The 19,760-nt window shown below is 40.8% G+C and overlaps 1 protein-coding gene across 7 annotated transcripts in view; it reads right to left on the reverse strand.

Annotated features, from left to right (window-relative positions):
• Nucleotides 1-11,599: 11,599 nt before the first annotated feature.
• ARMC2 (armadillo repeat containing 2) overlaps nt 11,600-19,760 on the reverse strand; it is a 127,704-nt gene continuing 119,543 nt past the window's right edge. For 5 of the 7 annotated variants that reach the window (XM_003898341.5, XM_003898342.3, XM_021938030.2 and 2 more), the window contains one exon: nt 11,600-12,699. In XM_003898341.5, the coding sequence (XP_003898390.2) occupies nt 12,542-12,699 (158 nt within the window). In that variant the 3' untranslated portion in view covers nt 11,600-12,541. The remainder of the gene's footprint in view (nt 12,700-19,760) is intronic. The other 2 variants (XM_009206324.3, XM_009206325.4) reach the window with 1 other exon arrangement.

Consider the following 19,760-nt stretch of genomic DNA (forward strand, 5'->3'; position numbering starts at 1 on the left):
GCAGAACAAAAAATGACACTTTATCAGACAAGTAGAAATAGCTCTAAGTTTGACTGAAGCGGTTGTGATAACTCTGTTACTCCTCAAAACATTTATTGAGCTCAATCTAGTGCCTGCCTCCAAATGTATGGGGTAGTGTGGAAGTGAAGGTTGGGAGCAATCAATTTTGAATAGAGGTGGTACCTGTCGTCAAGGATATTTACTCTTGTGAGAAGACAAGACTATAACCTTAGCTAAAAATAGAGTATTATCTTCAATATGTTTTATATTTAAAGAAACTTATAAGTACATTACTCATCGAATATGCATCACGCCTTTGTCCTCTTCTGCCTGCTATGGAGTTCTCTCACTATAGCAATACAATTGAACCCAATAAGATAGTTAAAATTTTACTTATCCCATTTCTGTTCTTTGTTCCTCCTCTTGAAAATACAAAATTTCTAGTAGAGATTCTAATCAGCAGTAGAGTGATCACAAAACAAGATCAACTAGAATGCATTTAGTCCACTGGAACTTATAATCACTTAGAAATTGAAATCAAACTTTCAATGAGTTAAAAAATATGTTACCTAAAGTAGTAAGAGTGCATGTGATACAAAGTTAATGTTTCAATGCCTCCCATTTAACAGGTGCTTCCTGTTTGTTTTCTCAAAAGTAAACACACAGGATTTCTAATGTTACTATATAATCTTTGAAACCAGTAGTTTTCAAAATAATTAGGGAAGGTACATTACACTGGGGATATCAAAACCTTCCCCAACCAGAGGAAAATTTTTTTCTAAAATAATATGAGAAGATTTCTGGTTGAGGTTCCCAGGATTCAAGAGTTAAAATATGAGTTTTTTTGGCCATATTTGGGAAAATTTTTATTAAGCCAAACTTAATCATCTCTAAGAATGAGGTTGATTTTGATACAGACCACCGGGAGATAAGTAGGTAAGTAAAACTTGTTGGATAAGCATTTTTTTATCAATATACTCTGAAATTTTATTAGCATATTCATATATGTGAATATCATATATGAATCAGAAATTTTATTAGCATATTTGTATATGTGAATATCATATACGAATCATACTAGTTTTTTTTGCTAATGCTAGTAGATGGGAGTAATGTCAGCAAGATGATGGACTTGGGAATTCCATGTCCTTATTCTCCCAGAGACACTAAGTTAACAATATATGGGCCAGAATATCTTTGTGAGAACTCTAGAAACCAACTGGGAAACTGCAGCACTAAGGCAAATGCAAAGCCAGGAAAAGGCTGCACCTAAAGGCTAGGAAAGTTGGGGATTTTGCTCACCCTAGCTCTTCCCTAGCAGAGGATAGTGTGATCAAGAGGAAGCATAAATTCAGCAAAGTTGCAGGATACAAAATCAGCACACAAAAATCAGTTGTATTTCTATACAGTAGCAATGAATGATCCAAAAAAATTAAACAATTCCATTTACAATAGCATCACAAAGAATAAAATACTCAGGAATAAACCAAGGAGATATGCGATGGTGTGAATGTTTGTGTCTCCCCCCACATTTGTATGTTGATGTATGTTGTACGTTGAAATGTAATCCTCAATGTGGTGGTATTAAGAAGTAGGCCTTTGGGAGGTGATAAGGTCAAGAGGGCTCTGCCCTCATGAATGGGATTAGTGCCCTTTAATAGAGGTCTGGGAAGCTCCCCTTCCACCATGTGAGGACAGAGCTAGAGTATGCCATCTGTGAGGAAGAAGACACTAGGCACCAAATCCTTGATATTGGACTTTCCAGCCTCCAAAACTGGTGAGCAATAAATTTCTGTTACCTATAAATTACCCAGTCTAAGGTATTTTGTTACAGCAGCCTGAACAGACTAAGACAAAAGACTTACACATTGAAAACTGTAAGGCAGCAGTTCCCAACCTTTTTGGCACCAGGGACTGGTCTCATGGAAGACAGTTTTTCCATGGACCCAGGGTGGACAGTGCAGTGGGGGATGGTTTCAGGATAAAACTGTTCCACCTCAGATCATCAGGTATTAGATTCTTATAAGGAGCTTACAACCCACATCCCTCACATGCACAGTTCACAATAGGGTCCAGCTCCTATGAAAATCCAATGCTGCAGCTGATCAGACAGGAGGCAGAGCTCAGGCAGTAATGCTTGCTTGCCCACAACTCACCTCCTGCTGTGCAGTCAGTTCCTAACAGGCCACAGACCAATACTGGTCCATGGGTTGGGGACCCCTGCTGTAAAGCATTACTAAGAAATTAAAGACACAAATAAATGGAAAGACATCTCATGGTCACCCAGAGTGACCTGTAGATTCAATGCAATCTCTATCAAAATCCCAATGGCATTTTTCACAGAAGTAGAGAATTCCATGCTAAAAATCATCTAGAATCTTCAGCAGACCCTGAATAGCCAAAACAATCTTGAAAAAGAACAAAGTTGGAGGTCTCACACTCCCTGATGTCAAAACATATTGCAAAGCAACAGTAATCAAAATAATGTGGAACTGGCACAAAGTCAAACATACAGGCCAATGGAATAAGGTCCAGAAATAAATTCTCACATATATGGCCAAATGATCTTTAGCAAAGGTACCAAGACCACTCAGTAGGGACAGGACAGTCTCTTTAACAAATGATGCTAGGAAAACTGGATACGCACATGCAAAAGAATGAAGTTGGACCCTTATGTATTAAAAAACTCAAAGACCTAAATGTAAGACTGACAACTGTAAAACTAGATGAAAACACAGGGGGAAAGTTTCACAATATTGGATTTGGCAATGATTTCTTAGATATGACACAAAGTATGGGCAGCAAAAGAAAAAAATGGAATTACATCAGACTTAAAAATATTTGTTCATCAAAGGACAATCAACAGAGTGAAAAGGCAACCTATGGGATAGAAAATATTTACAAATTATATATTCGATAAGAGGTTAATAACCAGAATATATGATGAATTCCTACAACTCAAAAAATCAAATAACTAAAAAATGGGGCTGGGAGTGGTGGCTCATGCCTGTAATCCCAGCAGTTTGGGAGGCCGAGGCAGGCAGATCATGAGGTCAGGAGATCGAGACCATCCTGGCCAGCATAGTGAAACCCCTGTCTCTACACAAAAATTAGCTGAGTGTGGTGGTGTGCACCTGTAACCCACTGGGATTAGTCAGGAGGCTGAGGCAGGAGAATGGCTTGAACCTGAGAAGCGGAGATTGCAGTGAGCTGAGATTGCACAACTGCACTCCATGCACTTCAGCCTGGTGACAGAGCGAGACTTCATCTCAAAAAAAAAAAAAAAAAGGCCAAAGACTTGAATAGACATTTCTCCAAAGATGATATACAAATGACCAACAAACAAAAATTATGAAAAGGTGCTCAGCATGACTAATTATAAGAAATGTAAATCAATATTACAAAGACACATTACCTCACACCCATCAGGATGGCTACTATTTTTAAAAATCCCAAAATAAGTGTTGGTGAGGATGTGGGGAAATCAGAATGCTTACGTGGTATTGGTAAGAATGTAAAATGATAATCACCACTTAAACACGATGTAGGTTCCTCAAAAAATTAAAAATAGAATTCCCATATGACACAGCAATTCCACTTGCTGTGGACTGAATATTTGTGTTCCCCCAAAATTCACAGGTTGAAGCCCTATGGTCTTCAGGAAGTGATTCGGTCAGGAAGGTGGAGCCCGCATGAGTGGCAGTAAACCCTTATAAGGAGAGACAGATGAGAGATGATCTCTCTCGCCACCATATGAAGATAGAGCAAAAAGGCAGCCCTCTGCAAACCAGGAAGAGGGCCTTGACCACAAAGTGAACTGGCCAGCACCTTGACTTTGGACTTCCTAGTCTTAAGAACTGTGAGGAATGAACTTTTGTTAAGTCACCCAAACTATATTTTTTGTTACGTCAACTTGAACGAAGACATCACTTCTGAGTATATACACAAAAGAACTGAAAACAAGATCTTAAAGAGATTTGCACACCTATATTCATGGCAATATTATTCACAATAGCCATGATATGGAGGCAACCCAAATGTTCACTGACAGATGAATGGATAAACAAAATGTGGTATATACATAGAATGGAATATTATTCAGTCTTGGAAAGAAAGCAGCAGGGCACAGGTGGCTCACACCTATAATCCCAGCACTTTGGGAGGCTGAGGCAGGTGGATCACTTGAGGCCCTGAGTTCAAAGACCAGCCCTGGCCAACATGGTGAAACCCCATCTCCACTAAAAATACAAAAATTAACCAGGCATGGTGGTGCATGCCTGTAATTCCAGCTACTTAGAAGGCTGAGCAGGAGAATCACTTGAACCTGGGAAGCGGAGGTTGCAGTGAGCCAAGATCATGTCATTGCACTCCAGCCTGGGTAACAGAGACTGTTCAGAGACTCTGTCTCAGGGAAGAGAAAAAAAAAAAAAAAGGAAGGAAATCCTATCACAGGCAACAACATGGATGAACCTTGATAATACTATGCTAAGCGAAATAAACCAGTCACATACATACACAAATATTGTATGGCTCCACTTATATGAGATATCAAGTAGTCAAAGTCATAGAAACCGAAAGTATTAACAGAATGATGGTTGCCAGGAGCTGGTGGGGGTGAAAATGGGGAGTTGTTTGGTGCATACAGCTTTAGTTTACAAGATGAAAGAGTTCTAGAGATCTGTTGCAGAACAATGTGAATATACTTAAACTACTGAACTGTACACTTGAAATAGTTAAAATGGTAGATTTTACGTGTTTTTTTAACCACAGGTTTTGTTTAAGTAGATGGTTCCAAATGGTCCAGCTTGTATGTGGGTCTAAGGGGAGCAGTTAAGTATGGAAGAGAATAGGTATAATGGGATCCCACCATGAGTTACTATATTAGTCATAAATATGAAGGGGGCCATTTAGGGAGGGGAGAGTTTGATTTTTCTTTTCCCTAAAAGTAGAATAAATAGCTTGCTATGAATGAAATACATTATATCTGTGAATGTTTTAGATAAATTAGCCCCTGTGACTTAAACTGATTTCATCTATTGGAGTGAATCTACCAGCATATACTTACATTATGGACTACAATAAAGTGAGTGTCCCTAGAGGATTTTGCTGAGCCACATTAGGTATGAGCCCCAGACTAGAACCATTCTTTGAAAGTCTATTTGTTCCTAGAAATGTAGGTTCTTTTTTTTTTTTTTTTTCTTTTTTTTGAAAGAGTGTCTTGTGCTGTTGCCCAGGTATAGTGCAGTGGCACAATCTTAGCTCACTGTAACCTCCACATCCCAGGTTCAAGAGATTTTCATGAAACAAAGCCACTGGGAAGTTTGAACTGGGCAGAGCCCACCGCAGCTCAGCAAGGCTGCTGTGGCCAGACTGCCTCTCTAGATTCCTCCTCTCTGGGCAGGGCATCTCTGAAAAAAAGGCAGCAGTCCCAGTCAGGGACTAACAGATAAAACCCCCATCTCCCTGGGACAGAGCACCTGGGGTAAGGGGCGGCTCTGGGTGCAGCTTCGGCAGACTTAAACCTCCCTGCCTGCTGGCTCGAAGAGAACAGCGGATCTCCCAGCACAGCGTTCCAGCTCTGATAAGGGATGGACTGCCTCCTCAAGTGGGTCCCTGACCCCCCGTGTATCCTGACTGGGAGACACATCCCAGTAGGAACCGACAGACACTTCATACAGAAGAGCTCTGGCTGGCATCTGGCAGGTGCCCCTCTGGGACAAAGCTTCCAGAAGAAGGAATAGGCAGCAATCTTTGCTGTTCTGCAGCCTCTGCTGGTGATACCCAGGCAAACAGGGTCTGGATGGACCTCCAGCAAACTCCAGCAGCACTGCAGCAGAGGGGCCTGACTGTTAGAAAGAAAGCTAACAAATAGGAAGGAATAGTATCAACATCAACAAAAAGGATGCCCACTCAGAGACCCCACCTGAACGTCACCAACATCAACAACCAAAGGTAGATAAATCCACAAAGATGGGGAGAAACCAGCACAAAAAGATTGAAATTCCAAAGACAAGAATGCCTCTTCTCCTCCAAAAGATCACAACTCCTTGCCAGCAAGGAACAAAACTGGACAGAGAATGAGTTTGACGAACTGACAGAAATAGACTTCAGAAGGTGGGTAATAACATACTCTTCCAAGCTAAAGGGGCATGTTCTAATCTAATGCAAGGAAGCTAAGAACCTTCAATAAAAGGTTAGACTAATTGCAAACTAGAATAACCAGTTTATAGAAGAACATAAATGACCTGACGGAGCTGAAAAACACAGCACAAGAACTTCATGAAGCATATACAAGTATCAATAGCCAAATCTATCAAGCAGAAGAAAAGATACCAGTGATTGAGGATCAACTCAATGAAATAAAGCAAGAAAACAAGATTAGAGAAAAAAGAATGAAAAGAAATGAACAAAGCCTGCAAGAAGTATGGGACCATGTGAAAAGACGAAATCTACGTCGATTGGTGTACCTGAAAGTGACGGGGAGAATGGAACCAAGCTGGAAAATACTCTTCAGGATATTGTTCAGGAGAACTTCCCCAATCTAGCAAGACAGGCCAACATTCAAATTCAGGAAATACAGAGAACACCACAAAGATACTCCTTAAGAAGAGCAACCCAAGACACATAATTGTCGGATTCACCAAGGTTGAAATGAAGGAAAAAATGTTAAGGGCAGCCAGAGAGAAAGGTCGGGTTATCCAAAAAGGGAAGCCCATCAGACTAACAGTGGATCTCTTGACAGAAACCCTACAAGCCAGAAGAGAGTGGGGACCAATATTCAACATTCTTAAAGAATTTTCAACCCAGAATTTCATATCCAGCCCAACTTAGCTTCGTAAGTGAATGAGAAATAAAATCCTTTACAGACAAACAAATGCCGAGAGATTTTGTCACCACTAGGCCTGCCTTACAAGAGCTCCTGAAGGAAGCACTAAACATGGAAAGGAACAACCAGTACCAGCCACTGCAAAGACATAGCAAATTGTAAAGACCATTGATGCTATGAAGAAACTGCAACAGGCAAAATAATCAGCTAGCATCATAATGACAGGATCAAATTCACATATAACAATATTAACCTTAAATGTAAACAGGCTAAATGTCCCAATTAAAAGACACAGACTGGCAAATTGGATAAAGAGTCAAGACCCATTGGTGTGCTGTATTCAGGAGACCCATCTCACATGCAAAGACACACACAGGCTCAAAATAAAGGGATGGAAGAATATTTACCAATCAAATGGAAAGCAAAAAAATAAAAAAGCAGGGACTGCAATCCTATCCTCTGATAAAACAGACTTTAAACCAATACAGGTCAAAAGAGACAAAGAAGGGCATTACATAATGGTAAAGGGATCAATGCAACAAGAAGAGCTAACTGTCCTAAATATATATGCACCAATACAGGAGCACCCAGATTCATAAAGCAAGTTCTCAGAGACCTACAAAGAGACTTAGACTCCCACACAATAATAGTTGGAGACTTTAACACCCCACTGTCAATATTAGAAAGATCAATGAGACAGAAACTTAACAAGGATATCCACCAGGACTTGAACTTAGCTCTGGACCAAGTGGACCTAATAGACATCTACAGAACTCTCCACCCCAAATCAACAGAATATACATTCTTCTCAGCACCACATCGCATTTATTCCAAAACTGACCACATAATTGGAAGTAAAACACTCCTCAGCAGATGCAAAAGAACAGAAATCATAACAAACAGTCTCTCAGACCACAGTGAAATCAAATTAGAACTCAAGATTAAGAAACTCACTCAAAACTGCACAACTATATGGAAACTGAACAACCTGCTCCTGAATGACTACTGGGTACATAACGAAATGAAGGCAGAAATAAAGATGTTCTTTGAAACCAATGAGAACAAAGACACAACATACCAGAATCTCTGGGACATATTTAAAGCAGTGTATAGAGGAAAATTTATAGCACTAAAAGTCCACAAGAGAAAACAGGAAGATCTAAATTCAACACCCTAACATCACAATTAAAATAACTAGAGAAGCAAGAGCAAACAAATTCAAAAGCTAGCAGAAGACAAGAAATAACTAAGATCAGAGCAGAACTGAAAGTGATAGAGACACAAAAAACCCTTCAAAAGATCAATGAATCCAGGACCTGGCTTTTTGAAAAGATCAACAAAACAGACCACTAGCGAGACTAATGAAGAAAAATTAGAAGAATCAAGTAGACACAATAAAAAATGGATAAAGGGGATATCACCACCGATCCTACAGAAATACAGACTACCATCAGAAAATACTATAAACACCTCTATGCATATAAACTAGAAAATCCAGAAGAAATGGATAAATTCCTGGACACATACACCCTCCCAAATCTAAACGAGGAAAAAGTCGAATCCCAGAATAGACCAATAACAAGTTCTGAAATTAAGGCAGCAATGAATAACCTACCAACTAAAAAAAGCCCAGGACCAGACGGATTCATAGCCGAATTCTACCAGAGGTACAAAGAGGAGCTGGTACCACTCCTTCTGAAACTATTCCAAACAATAGAAAAAGAGGGAATCCCCCCCTAACTCATTTTATGAGGCCAGCATCATCCTGATACCAAAACCTGGCAGAGATACAGTGAAAAAAGAAAATTTCAGGCCAACATCCCTGATGAAAATCAATGGGAAAATCCTCAATAAAATACTGGCAAGCCAAATCCAGCAGCACATCAAAAAGTTTATCCACCATGATCGAGTTGGCTTCACCTCTGGGATGCAAGGCTGATTCAACAAACATAAATCAATAAATATAATTCATCACATAAACAGAACCAAAGACAAAAAACACATGATTATCTTAATAGATGAAGAAAAGGCCTTCAACAAAATTCAACAGCCCTTCATGCTAAAAACTCTCAATAAACTAGGTATTGATGGAATGTATCTCAAAATAATAAGAGCTATTTATGACAAACCCACAGCCAATATCATACTGAATGGCAAAAGCTGGAAGCATTCCCTTTGAAAACCGACACAAGACAAGGATGCCCTCTCTCACCACTCATATTCAACATAGTGTTGGAAGTTCTGGCCAGGGCAGTCAGGCAAGAGAAATAAATAAAGCATATTCAGTTAGGAAAAGAGGAAGTCAAATTGTCTCTGTTTGCAGATGACATGACTGTATATTTAGAAAACCCCATTGTCTCAGCCCAAAATCTTCTTAAGCTGATGAGCAATTTCAGCAAAGTCTCAAGATACAAAATCAATGTGCAAAAATCACAAACATTCTTATAAACCAGTAACAGACAAACAGTCAAATCGTGAGTGAACTCCCATTCACAATTGCTACAAAGGGAACAAAATACCTAGGAATACAACTTACAAGGGATGTGAAGGACCTCTTCAAGGAGAACTACAAACCACTGCTCAAGGAAGTAAGAGAGGACACAAATGAAAAAACATTCCATGATCATGGATAGGAAGAATCAATATCATGAAAATGGGCCACACTGCCCAAAGTATTTTATAGATTCAATGCTATCCCCATCAAGCTACCACTGACTTTCTTTACAGAATTGGAGAAAACTACTTTAAATTTCATATGGAACAAAAAAAGAGCCCACATAGCCAAGACAATCCTAAGCAAAAAGAACAAAGCTGGAGGCATCACGCTACCTAACTTCAAACTATACTACAAGGCTACAGTAACAAAAAACAGCTACTGGTACCAAAACAGAGATATAGACCAATGGAACAGAACAGAGCCCTCAGAAATAACACCACACATCTACAACCATCTGATCTTTGACAAACCTGACAAAAACAAGCAACCGGGAAAGGATTCCCTATTTAATAAATGGTGTTGGGAAAACTGGCTAGCCATATGTAGAAAGCTGAAACTGGATCCCTTCCTTACACTTTATACAAAAATTAACTGAAGATGGATTAAAGACTTACATGTAAGACCTAAAACCATAAAAACACTAGAAGAAAACCTAGGCAATAATACCATTCAGGACACTGGCATGGGCAAAGACTTCATGTCTAAGACACCAAAGGCAATGGCAACAAAAGCCAAAATTGACAAATGGGATCTAGTTAAAGAGCTTCAGCACAGCAAAAGAAACTATCATCAGAGTGAACAGGCAAGCTACAGAATGGGAGGAAATTTTTGCAATCTAACCATCTGACAAAGGGCTAATATCCAGAATCTACAAGGAATTAAACAAATTTATAAGAAAAAAACAAACAACCCCATCAAAAAGTGGGCAAAGGATGTAAACAGACACTTCTCAAAAGAAGATATTTATGCAGCCAACAAACATGAGAAAAAGCTCATCATCACTGGTCATTAGAGAAATGCAAATCAAAACCACAATGAGATACCATCTCACACCAGTTATAATGGCAATCATTAAAAAGTAAGGAAACAACAGATGCTGGAGAGGATGTGGAGAAATCAGAATGCTTTTACACTGTTGGTGGGAGTATAAATTAGTTCAACCATTGGGAAGACAGTGTGGCAATTCCTCAAGGGCCTAGAAACAGAAATACCATTTAACCCAGCAATCCCATTACTGGGTATATGCCCAAAGGATTATAAATCATTCTACTATAAAGACACATGCACATGTATGTTTACTGCAGCACTGTTCACAATAGCAAAGACTTGGAATCAACCCAAATGCCCATCAATGATAGACTGGATAAAGAAAATGTGGCACATACACACCATGGAATACTATGCAGCCATAAAAAGGGATGAGTTCATCTCCTTTGCAGGGACATGGATGAATGTGGAACCCATCATTCTCAACAAATTAACACAGGAACAGAAAACCAATGTTCTCACTCATAAGTGGGAGCTGAACAATAAGATCACATGGACACAGGGAGGGGAACATCACACACTGGGGCCCATCAGGGGATGGGGGGCTAGGGGAGGGGTAGCATTAGAAGAAATACCTAATGTAGATGATGGGTTATGGGTGCAACAACAAACCACTATGGCACATGTATACTCATGTAACAAACCTGCACATTCTGCACATGTACCCTGGAATTTAAAGTATAATAATAAAAAAAAAAAAGAGAGAGAGAGAGAGATTATCATGCCTCAGCCTCCCAAGTAGCTGAGATTACAGGTATGTGCCATCATGCCCAGCTAATTTTTGTATTTTTAGTAGAGATGGGGTTTCACCATGTTGACTGGACTGGTCTCGAACTCACAACCTCAGGTGATATGCCTGCCTCGGCCTCCCAGAGTGTTGGGATTACAAGTGTAAGCCACCATGCCCAGCTGGTTTATTCTAACAGGCTTCAAGAACCCATTCAGTCTGGGATGCCTGCTCTCATCTCATGAGTTTTGGTGTTTTGTAGGGTGAGAAATGGGCTGTTAATAAAATCCTTTCTCCAAGCAGAGTAGTAAATTTATTTTTTGTTGTTGTTGAGATGAGGTCTCACTTTGTTGCCCAGGCTGGTCTTGAAATCCTAGCCTCATGGGATCCTCCCCTCTCAGCCTTCCAAAGTGCTGAATTACAGGTGTGAGTCAGCAAATTTATTTTTATTTCCAACTCATCTTCATTTGGCTAGTATAGGATAACAATAGTAATCTCAATCTTTTGTTTTTTAATCATTTATTCAAAGGCCGAACTCATCCTACAAAGAATGGCAAACTAAGAAAGTGCTTGGTGTTTTCAACACCCACTCCACATCATACACTGGACTGGGCCATTTGTCCATTTAATGGTTTGTTCCAAATTACACTACAGTAAAATAGATATGATTCCCATTTTACAGTTGAAGCTCAAGAAATTAAGTTACTTGCTCCAAAGGTAGCAGGGGAGAGCGTGGATTCAGATGCAGGTCTACCATTCACCTAAGCCTGCATTCTTTCTAATACATTACGTCACCTGTCAAACACGGAGAGTTACAATTAGTAGGACTGTCTTAGTCCAGTCATTTTATTTCAAATGAAAAGATAACTCTCATTTTAATCTATTTTATTTATTTAATAAACAAATGGCCCAAAGCAGTTTTCTTTAAGTTTTTCTGCTTACTCCTTCTCTTAATATGAGGACCAAAAAGGTACTGGTACCAAATGAGAACTCTTATTATTTGACGTAGTAAGAATTAGTATAGATCCTATGTTGTAACATGTTCCACTCATGTTGACTACCCTTCTTTCTATATAATCTAACAGCCTTCATTGCACAGTTCATTTAACTTATGAACACTTTAATTCCAAAACTGCTAAATCAAGATTTTAAGACTAGAACTAAATTGTTTAATAGAGAATAGAAGAAAAAGTCATTTACTTAAAAATGCATATATTTTCATCTTACATTTCTCATAACAGGAAATATAACATGTATATACATTTTTCCATAATACCTAACAAGAAGAAATGCTTATTTTTAAAAAATACTTCGGCTACTCACTAAAACCAGTTCTTGAAAAACTTTCCATGTTTGTTAATCCTGAAAAATGTTCACATTTGTTACCAGTTCTTAAGAATGAGGGAGACGTGACTTCCTGTTTCTACTGTTCACCTGCATCTCGTTAGAAAGAGGGAATGGGCAGGGGTTCTAGGAAGGTATGATGTCTCTGAATTCGGTTGAGAAGCTGCTGTGCCACAGGTTTGAATTCTGTTTCCCAGTGGAGTTTGTGATAGTTTTTTAGGTCTGGATCAAAACTGCCATCCAGTGCTAGTTCTTCATCTGTATTAGAAAAATTTAAATTACAGCATTATTTAGAAATGTAATCCTATTGAATATCATTTAATTTTGATGATATGAGTTAAACTCACCCTGGGTCACCCTTTAATACCAACATAACACAAGATAGGATTTCAGAGAAGTTCTTTACTCTCTTCTGTTCTTTATGAATACATCATTTTATTTTATTTTATTTGGAGAGGCAGGGTCTCCATGTATTGCCCAGGCTGGTCTCCAACTCCTGACCTCAAGCAATCCTCCCACTTTGACCTCCCCACGTGCCAAAGTGCTGGGATTACAGGTGTGACCTACCTCTCCAAGCCCATTACTTTACAATTAGTATATTTTGGTATCTTAATTTAAATGGGCAATATTTTTTTCAAAAAAAATCTGGCCAGGTGTGGTGGCTCATGCCTGTAATGCCAACACATTGGGACCCTGAGGTAGGAGAATTGCTTGAGTCCAAGAGTTCAAGATTAGCCTGAGCAACACAGTGACAGCTCAGAAAAAATAAAAAATAAAAAATAATCAGAAGATTATCTGGGCATGGGGGCATGTGCCTGTGGTCCTAGCTACTCAAGAGGCTGAGGTCAGGAGGATCGCTCGAGCACGGGAGACTGAGGCTGCAGTGGGGCATGACTGTGCCACTGCCCTCCAGCCTAAGCGACACAGCAAGACCCTGTCTCAAAAAATAAAAAATCTGAGATTGAACTGAACCTTTATTTCAACTAATTCCTTAGTTTTTTATATGTAAGTTTGTATCTAAAAGTTCGATCACAATTTCTCAGAATTACTTCCTTATGTGTACATAGAAAAGTTAATTACTTCAAAGGTTAGATACAAAAGGAATCAGGAAATCTTTTAGGAAAGTAGTTCAGTTAAATTTGACACTTTAAACTTTACTGAAACTCAGAACTTTGCTGGCTTCACAGCAGCAGGGAAGCAGTCCTTTGAAAAGACAACCTTCCAACCCCCTACTCTCTCCAAAACTGAAAATTAGGAGGCCTTGGGAATCCTAAGGAATATTAGAATCCCAGGTGAGCCCATGGATAATGCAGAAAAGAACTTGTAAGAATCAAATGCAAAAGTACAACTTCGATTTCTAATCCAAGGGCATCCTGAATTCTGGGAACACCATATATTCAATCCAAGTAGGAAGATAAATGGCCACTGAGGTTTCTGTGCTCATTGCCACAACAATTTTATGTGTTGATGTTGAGCCTCACACCCTGTGTGACAGACTTCAGAAAAGTACACTGACCTGCCAGTCAGATTAGCTCTGCCACTTCCTACATCTGTGACATGAGGCCAACTTCTTAAATGGTAACCACTAAATCCTAAAACAACCACAGATGTTGTTACTTACATTGCCAACATTTTATTTTTTTTATTTTTATTTTTTGGGGGGGGAGATGGAGTCGCACTGTGTCACCCAGGCTGGAGTGCAGTGGTGCAATCTCGGCTCACTGTAACCTCTGAATCCCAGGTTCAAGCAATTCTTCTGCCTCAGCCTCTTGAGCAGCTAGGATTACAGGCATGTGCCACCACACCCGGCTAATTTTTGTCTTTTTAGTAGAGACAGAGTTTTACCATGTTGGCCCAGCTGGTCTCCAACTCCTGACCTCAAGTGATCTGCCTGCCTTGGCCTCCCAAAGTGCTGGGATTACAGGCTTGAGCCACTGCGCCCAGCTGCCAACACTTTTTTATAGGGCCAATTAAAATCCTATTATAAAATGCTTCATGACTCTGTTGATATCAGATTTTCTATACTGAATATTTGTGTACATTCACTGTGTCCTTTGGCACTAGGGGTGTTAGTGTCACCACCCAAAATAAGATAAGGGAGTCTGGAATCCCAGTTTGTACCTTCCTCTCATCACAACCAAGTGGTCAACTATGCAGTTCTAAGATAAACTCTAAGCAGACACAAACACTTCGGCAAGCAGCTCCATAGAGACCCTGTAAGCAAACCTAGATCTCCCCACCCATGAGACAACTGGGCCCCGAGGGGAGGAGAATGCAGGCAGTGTTTGGTGCCTTCAAAGCTCTTCCTGTTTGGCTACTTCCGGACAAAAAGAGTCAGGTAGTCCCAGTGATTTCAGATTTCATTTCGTTTTTTGAGACAGAGTCTACTCGGGAGTGCAATGGCGTGATCTCGGCTCATTGCAACCTCCATGTCCCAGATTCAAGTGATCCTTGTTTCTCAGCCTCCCAAGTAGCTGGGACTACAAGCATGTGCCACCAGGCCAGGCTAATTTTTTGTGTTTTTAGTAGAGAGGGGTTTTGCCATGTTGCCCAGGCTGGTCTCGAACTTCTGACCTCAGGTGATCCACCCACCTTGGCCTCCCAAAGTGCTGGGATTACAGGTGTGAGCCACCGCACCCAGCCAGTGATTTCAGATTTCTAGACCATCTTCCTACTCACTGTTTTCCAGATTTTCTGAACATGAAACTTGTTGACAAGTGAATTCTGCTGTATAAAAATAAAATTCTGTTGTATAGAAAATGAATTCTGTTATATGGAAAATAAATTATGGGCTGGGTACAGTGGCTCACGCCTATAATCCCATCACTTTGGAAGGCTGAGGCTGGTGGATCACCTGAGGTCAGGAGTTCGAGATCAGCCTCGCCAACATGATGAAACCCCATCTCTACTAAAAATACAAAAAATTAGCCGGGCATGGTGCTGGGCACCTGTAGTCCCGGCTACTTGGAAGGCTGAGGCAGGAGAATCACTTGAACCCAGGAGGCGGAGGTTGCAGTGAGCCATGGTCATGCCACTGCACTCCAGCCTAGGCAACAGAGAGAGACTCTGTCTCAAAAAAATAATAATAATAAAAAAAGAAGGAAAGAAAGAAAATTAATTCTGTTGTAGAAGTCCTTCTTCCCCAAGCTGCTGGCGGCTGAGCAGTATGGCCTGTGCATGTCATAGTCCCTTCTTCCTCCCAGGGCTTTGGTTGGATTTAGTGGTTTTAGCAAAATCTCTGTTGGGTGTGTGGCTTTTTAAAATCTAATGTCAAGACCATGTTACTTGTCTTGAGGCCCAGCCTATAGTTAATCCACCCACAAACCATATTAATTCTAAATTGGGTTAGACAAGATAACAAGAATAGCCAAACAGCTACAGGTAAGAGAAATGAGGTCTAAAGTTTCAAAGTAAATACAGTGACATACATTAAAAGTGCCATATCACATGGGGTATTAAATTTTGGAACTTGTACTGCAAAGAGTAGCAGAGGTTGATTGAGTAAAAATTTAGATCTATGATTCAATGTTTTTTTTTTTTAAGAGACAGAGTCTCATTCTGTCACCCAGGCTGGAATGCAGTGGTGCAATCATAGCTCACTGTAGCCTAGAATTCCTGGGCTCAAGTGATCCTCCCACCTCAATTGAGTGGCCAAGACTACAAACACAAACATCTAGCTAGTTTTTTTAATTTTAGTAGAGATGGGGTCTCACTATGTCGCACAAGCTGGTCTCAAACTCCTAGCCCCAAGTGATTCTCCCACCTCGGCCTCCCAAAGTGCTGGGATTACAGGCACGAGCCATTGCACTCAGTCTTTAATTCTTTTTAAGATTTGAATCATCATAAGTTAGAAACTGTGCGTCATAGTAAGTATTTTGCATCATGACTCTGTATACATATACCTACTTACATACAAATAAATGTTTCAAGTACAATACTTGTCCTTACTACATGTAATATATTGTGATATTTTCTTTCTTTGTTAATTCATTTTTTAAAGATGCTGGTCACAACCAACTAAATTGATTTCCTAACCTGCAGTGTGAAAAGTGCTTATTTAGATAACCAATCATTCTTAAGCTTTCTTTAGGCACAGCATGCTTCCAAATACTAAAATTTGGGGCAAAGTATTAGAAAGGATTAAAAGACCTTACAATAATCAATGATCATTACAACACAATCATTATTAGAAGTTTGTGTCCTGTAGCATCTATAAAAGCTTTCTTTACTCACTACACTATTTCCTAGCTAGCTGTTCAGCAGCAGGTGGCTGTTTAAGGGATTTATCATTGCCCTGACCATTCTCTTATAAGGTAAAGTTGTCGAATGTTCTAGAAGCACCTGATAGCTCTTCAGCATAGGTTGATATGATCCTCCAACTTGAACATGGGGCTCCACTCTACCCTTGTCACAAAACCTAAGTGCCCACTGCCACATAACTTATGATGAACATACAACAGCCTAGTGTACTTCCCATTTGCAACAATAAACTGCACACATGGTCATTAGGTGCCAGCTCCCCGCAGAGGGGCTCGTGGTAGACTGGAGTGCTCAGTACACCATTAAGAACTTCAGCATCAACACACTGCTTATGAGCTCATAAGACATAACTGGAATATAGTGGACAGTTTCAGACCACGTTCTTTTAAAGCCACTTTCCAGAAAGACTGTCAACATTCCAACGATGTTGATATATTACTTCTCCCTTTTTTCTAGTCACTTGGCAAGAAAAAGTTAGGTAACTTACATTACTATAGAAATTGCCATACCAGTATTTCCAAAAACAGTGCTCATACTTCAACGTGGGCCTCGGTAATTTAATAGCTCATCCTGTTTCCAAAATGGCCTGTTTTTTGTTTTTTGTTGTTGTTGTTTTGTTTTGTTTCTTAGCTATCTTTGTAAAAGAATTGAAATGCAAATATACTCTCACCCACATGCCCATTTCACTTGCAGCAGTCCCACTGCCCAGACACAGCCTGTCAGAAGTCAGGGTCTGAGTGCCCACTGCCGAGAGAAAAGCACAGCCCAGCACCCAGCCCACGAGGCCCAGTCCCCACGGTTCGTGAAGAGGAGCTCTCGATCACGTGAGAAACCTGGGATGCACTGCACAGTGACTCGGCTCCCTGAGTGAGCTGTGTTTATTTGCTGTTATCCATGCCACAGTCTCCCGGCAAGGGTGGGGTGGAGTAAGGGTGTTCTAGGCAACACAGGGCTAGTTGGTTGTTTTTGGATGGAAAGTCCTGCCTTTGCTACAGTATGACTTCAGGCAAGCCACTTAACTGTCCTAAAACCTACTTTCCTTATCTGTCACCTAGCTGATGGCCTCAGAGAGATCTTTCAAAAATAGAATAAACATGCTTTTAAAGGGATATAGCACTATTGAAACAAGGTACCACCATTGGTAGCCAATCCACATGCTGCTATCAAGTACCTTCTTTGTATGAGGCAATATCCTCTCCCTAAGGTGGTTCAGTTGGAAAGGGGAAATAAAACTCACAAAATAATAATACAGGATAATTACAGGACAAGTTCCACAATTCATGATTGATTGCTATATAAGAAGTCTAGATTTCCTGTGACTAGATTATGACTGTGGGCTTGAGAAGCTATGTGGGAAGGGCCTGCACCTGGATAGGCAGATTGGGATGAGCAGGTAGGATATGGAAGAGAACATGTGCAAAGGCACAGAGGTGGGAAAAGCACGACCAGAAGTCCAATTTGGCTACGGAAAAGTTGGGAATGGACCACAGTCAGCCCTTCGCATCCACGGGCCACACGTCCACAGGTTCAACCAACCACAGATAGAGAATATTTGAAACAACGACAACAATAAAAAGAATACAAATAAAAATCACAGCACCACAACCATTTACAAAGCGTTCACATTGTAGGTATTATAAGTAGTCTAGAGATGGTTTAACATGTGCAGGAAGATGTGTGTAGGTGAAATGCCGATTCTATGGCATTTTATATCAGACACTTGGACATCTGTGTTGGTATCCAAGGGAGGCCCTGAAACCAATCCCCCCAGATACCAAGAGGGGACTGTAACAGGCAGCAGGGCCCACTGAAATGAAGTGCCTTCCAGGTACACTGCCCCTGCTGAGAAGCCAGCCATGCCCACACCTCCTTCTGATCCATCTTTGTGCCACACGGCCCCACAGTCCCACCATCCTTGTTATTTATGGCTGATTGCCGCAGACTTGGGTAACAAAGGAAACCACACGTAGCCTGTCACCGGGTAGCTGCTGCCTACGCAGGAAAGCCCTGGGCCACAGGACAGTGACTCACTGAGCCAATCGTATCTTCTCCCTGAGTGGGTGACATAGGAAAGTGCCCTGGCAACAGACACACACAGGGAGGGCAGCAAGTGGAAGCCTGGAGGTAGCTGAAGCCATGATCTAGAAGGAGCCTAGAGGGAGTAAGTGGGGAGAAAATTCTTTCCCTAACAGCGGACACAACACAGCTGCGTCTCCAGAATGGTGGAGCCCAGGGGGCGGAGCTCATGACGCCAGCGGCTGAGGGGTCACTTGGGACTCCCAGCTCCTGACTGGCTCTCTGGGAGGCTTTGAGCAGTATCTTGTTTCCTGGCTTCTTTCTTGTCTGTACACTCTTCCCTTAAGCTCCTTTGCTAACGAGAGCAAGGGCTCTCAATCCTAGCTATTATCAGACTCACCTGTGGAACTCTGAACACAGATTCTCAGCCTCATCCCAGAGCTTCTGAATCAGAATTCCTAGGGCTGGGGCCGGGAAGGTGTTTCTGGTTTTTGGGGGTTTTTAACTCCACGGCTGATTTCAATGCTCTACCACCATCGAGAACTGAATTAAGGCAACCTGAACATGCACTTCTGCTTCCTACAACCTGAGACAGTTTAATGCTCATGGAGCCAACTGTGAAGCTCAATGATTAAAAGAAAATGCTTAATTTTTTTCCTTATTGTTTTAAAACACATATACAAAATTATATTTACCTGGAAAAACCAAATTTCACATCGACCTAGCACACCCAATTCTTTCAAACAACTCCTGAGTTCCAGTTCCTGCTTAGTGGCATAGTGTTACAACACTTAAGAGCTTCCAGAGCACGTCAGCCACCTTCTGAGGACTTGCTATGTGGCCGGCACTGTGTTTAGGCTCTTTGTACACATCTGCTCATGTATCACCCTGCAAGCTGGACATTAATTATCCTCATCTTGGAGATGATAACATATCATTTCGGAGCGGCTGAGAATCTGTGTTTTTAAAAGTTCCACAAGTGAGCCTGCTATGCAGCTAGGATTAGGAGCCTCTGCTCTGGTTGGTGAAGGAGTGTAAAGGAA

The sequence above is a fragment of the Papio anubis genome, chromosome 6 (genome assembly GCF_008728515.1).
Source record: "Papio anubis isolate 15944 chromosome 6, Panubis1.0, whole genome shotgun sequence".
In the NCBI taxonomy this organism is placed as follows: Eukaryota; Metazoa; Chordata; class Mammalia; order Primates; family Cercopithecidae; genus Papio; species Papio anubis.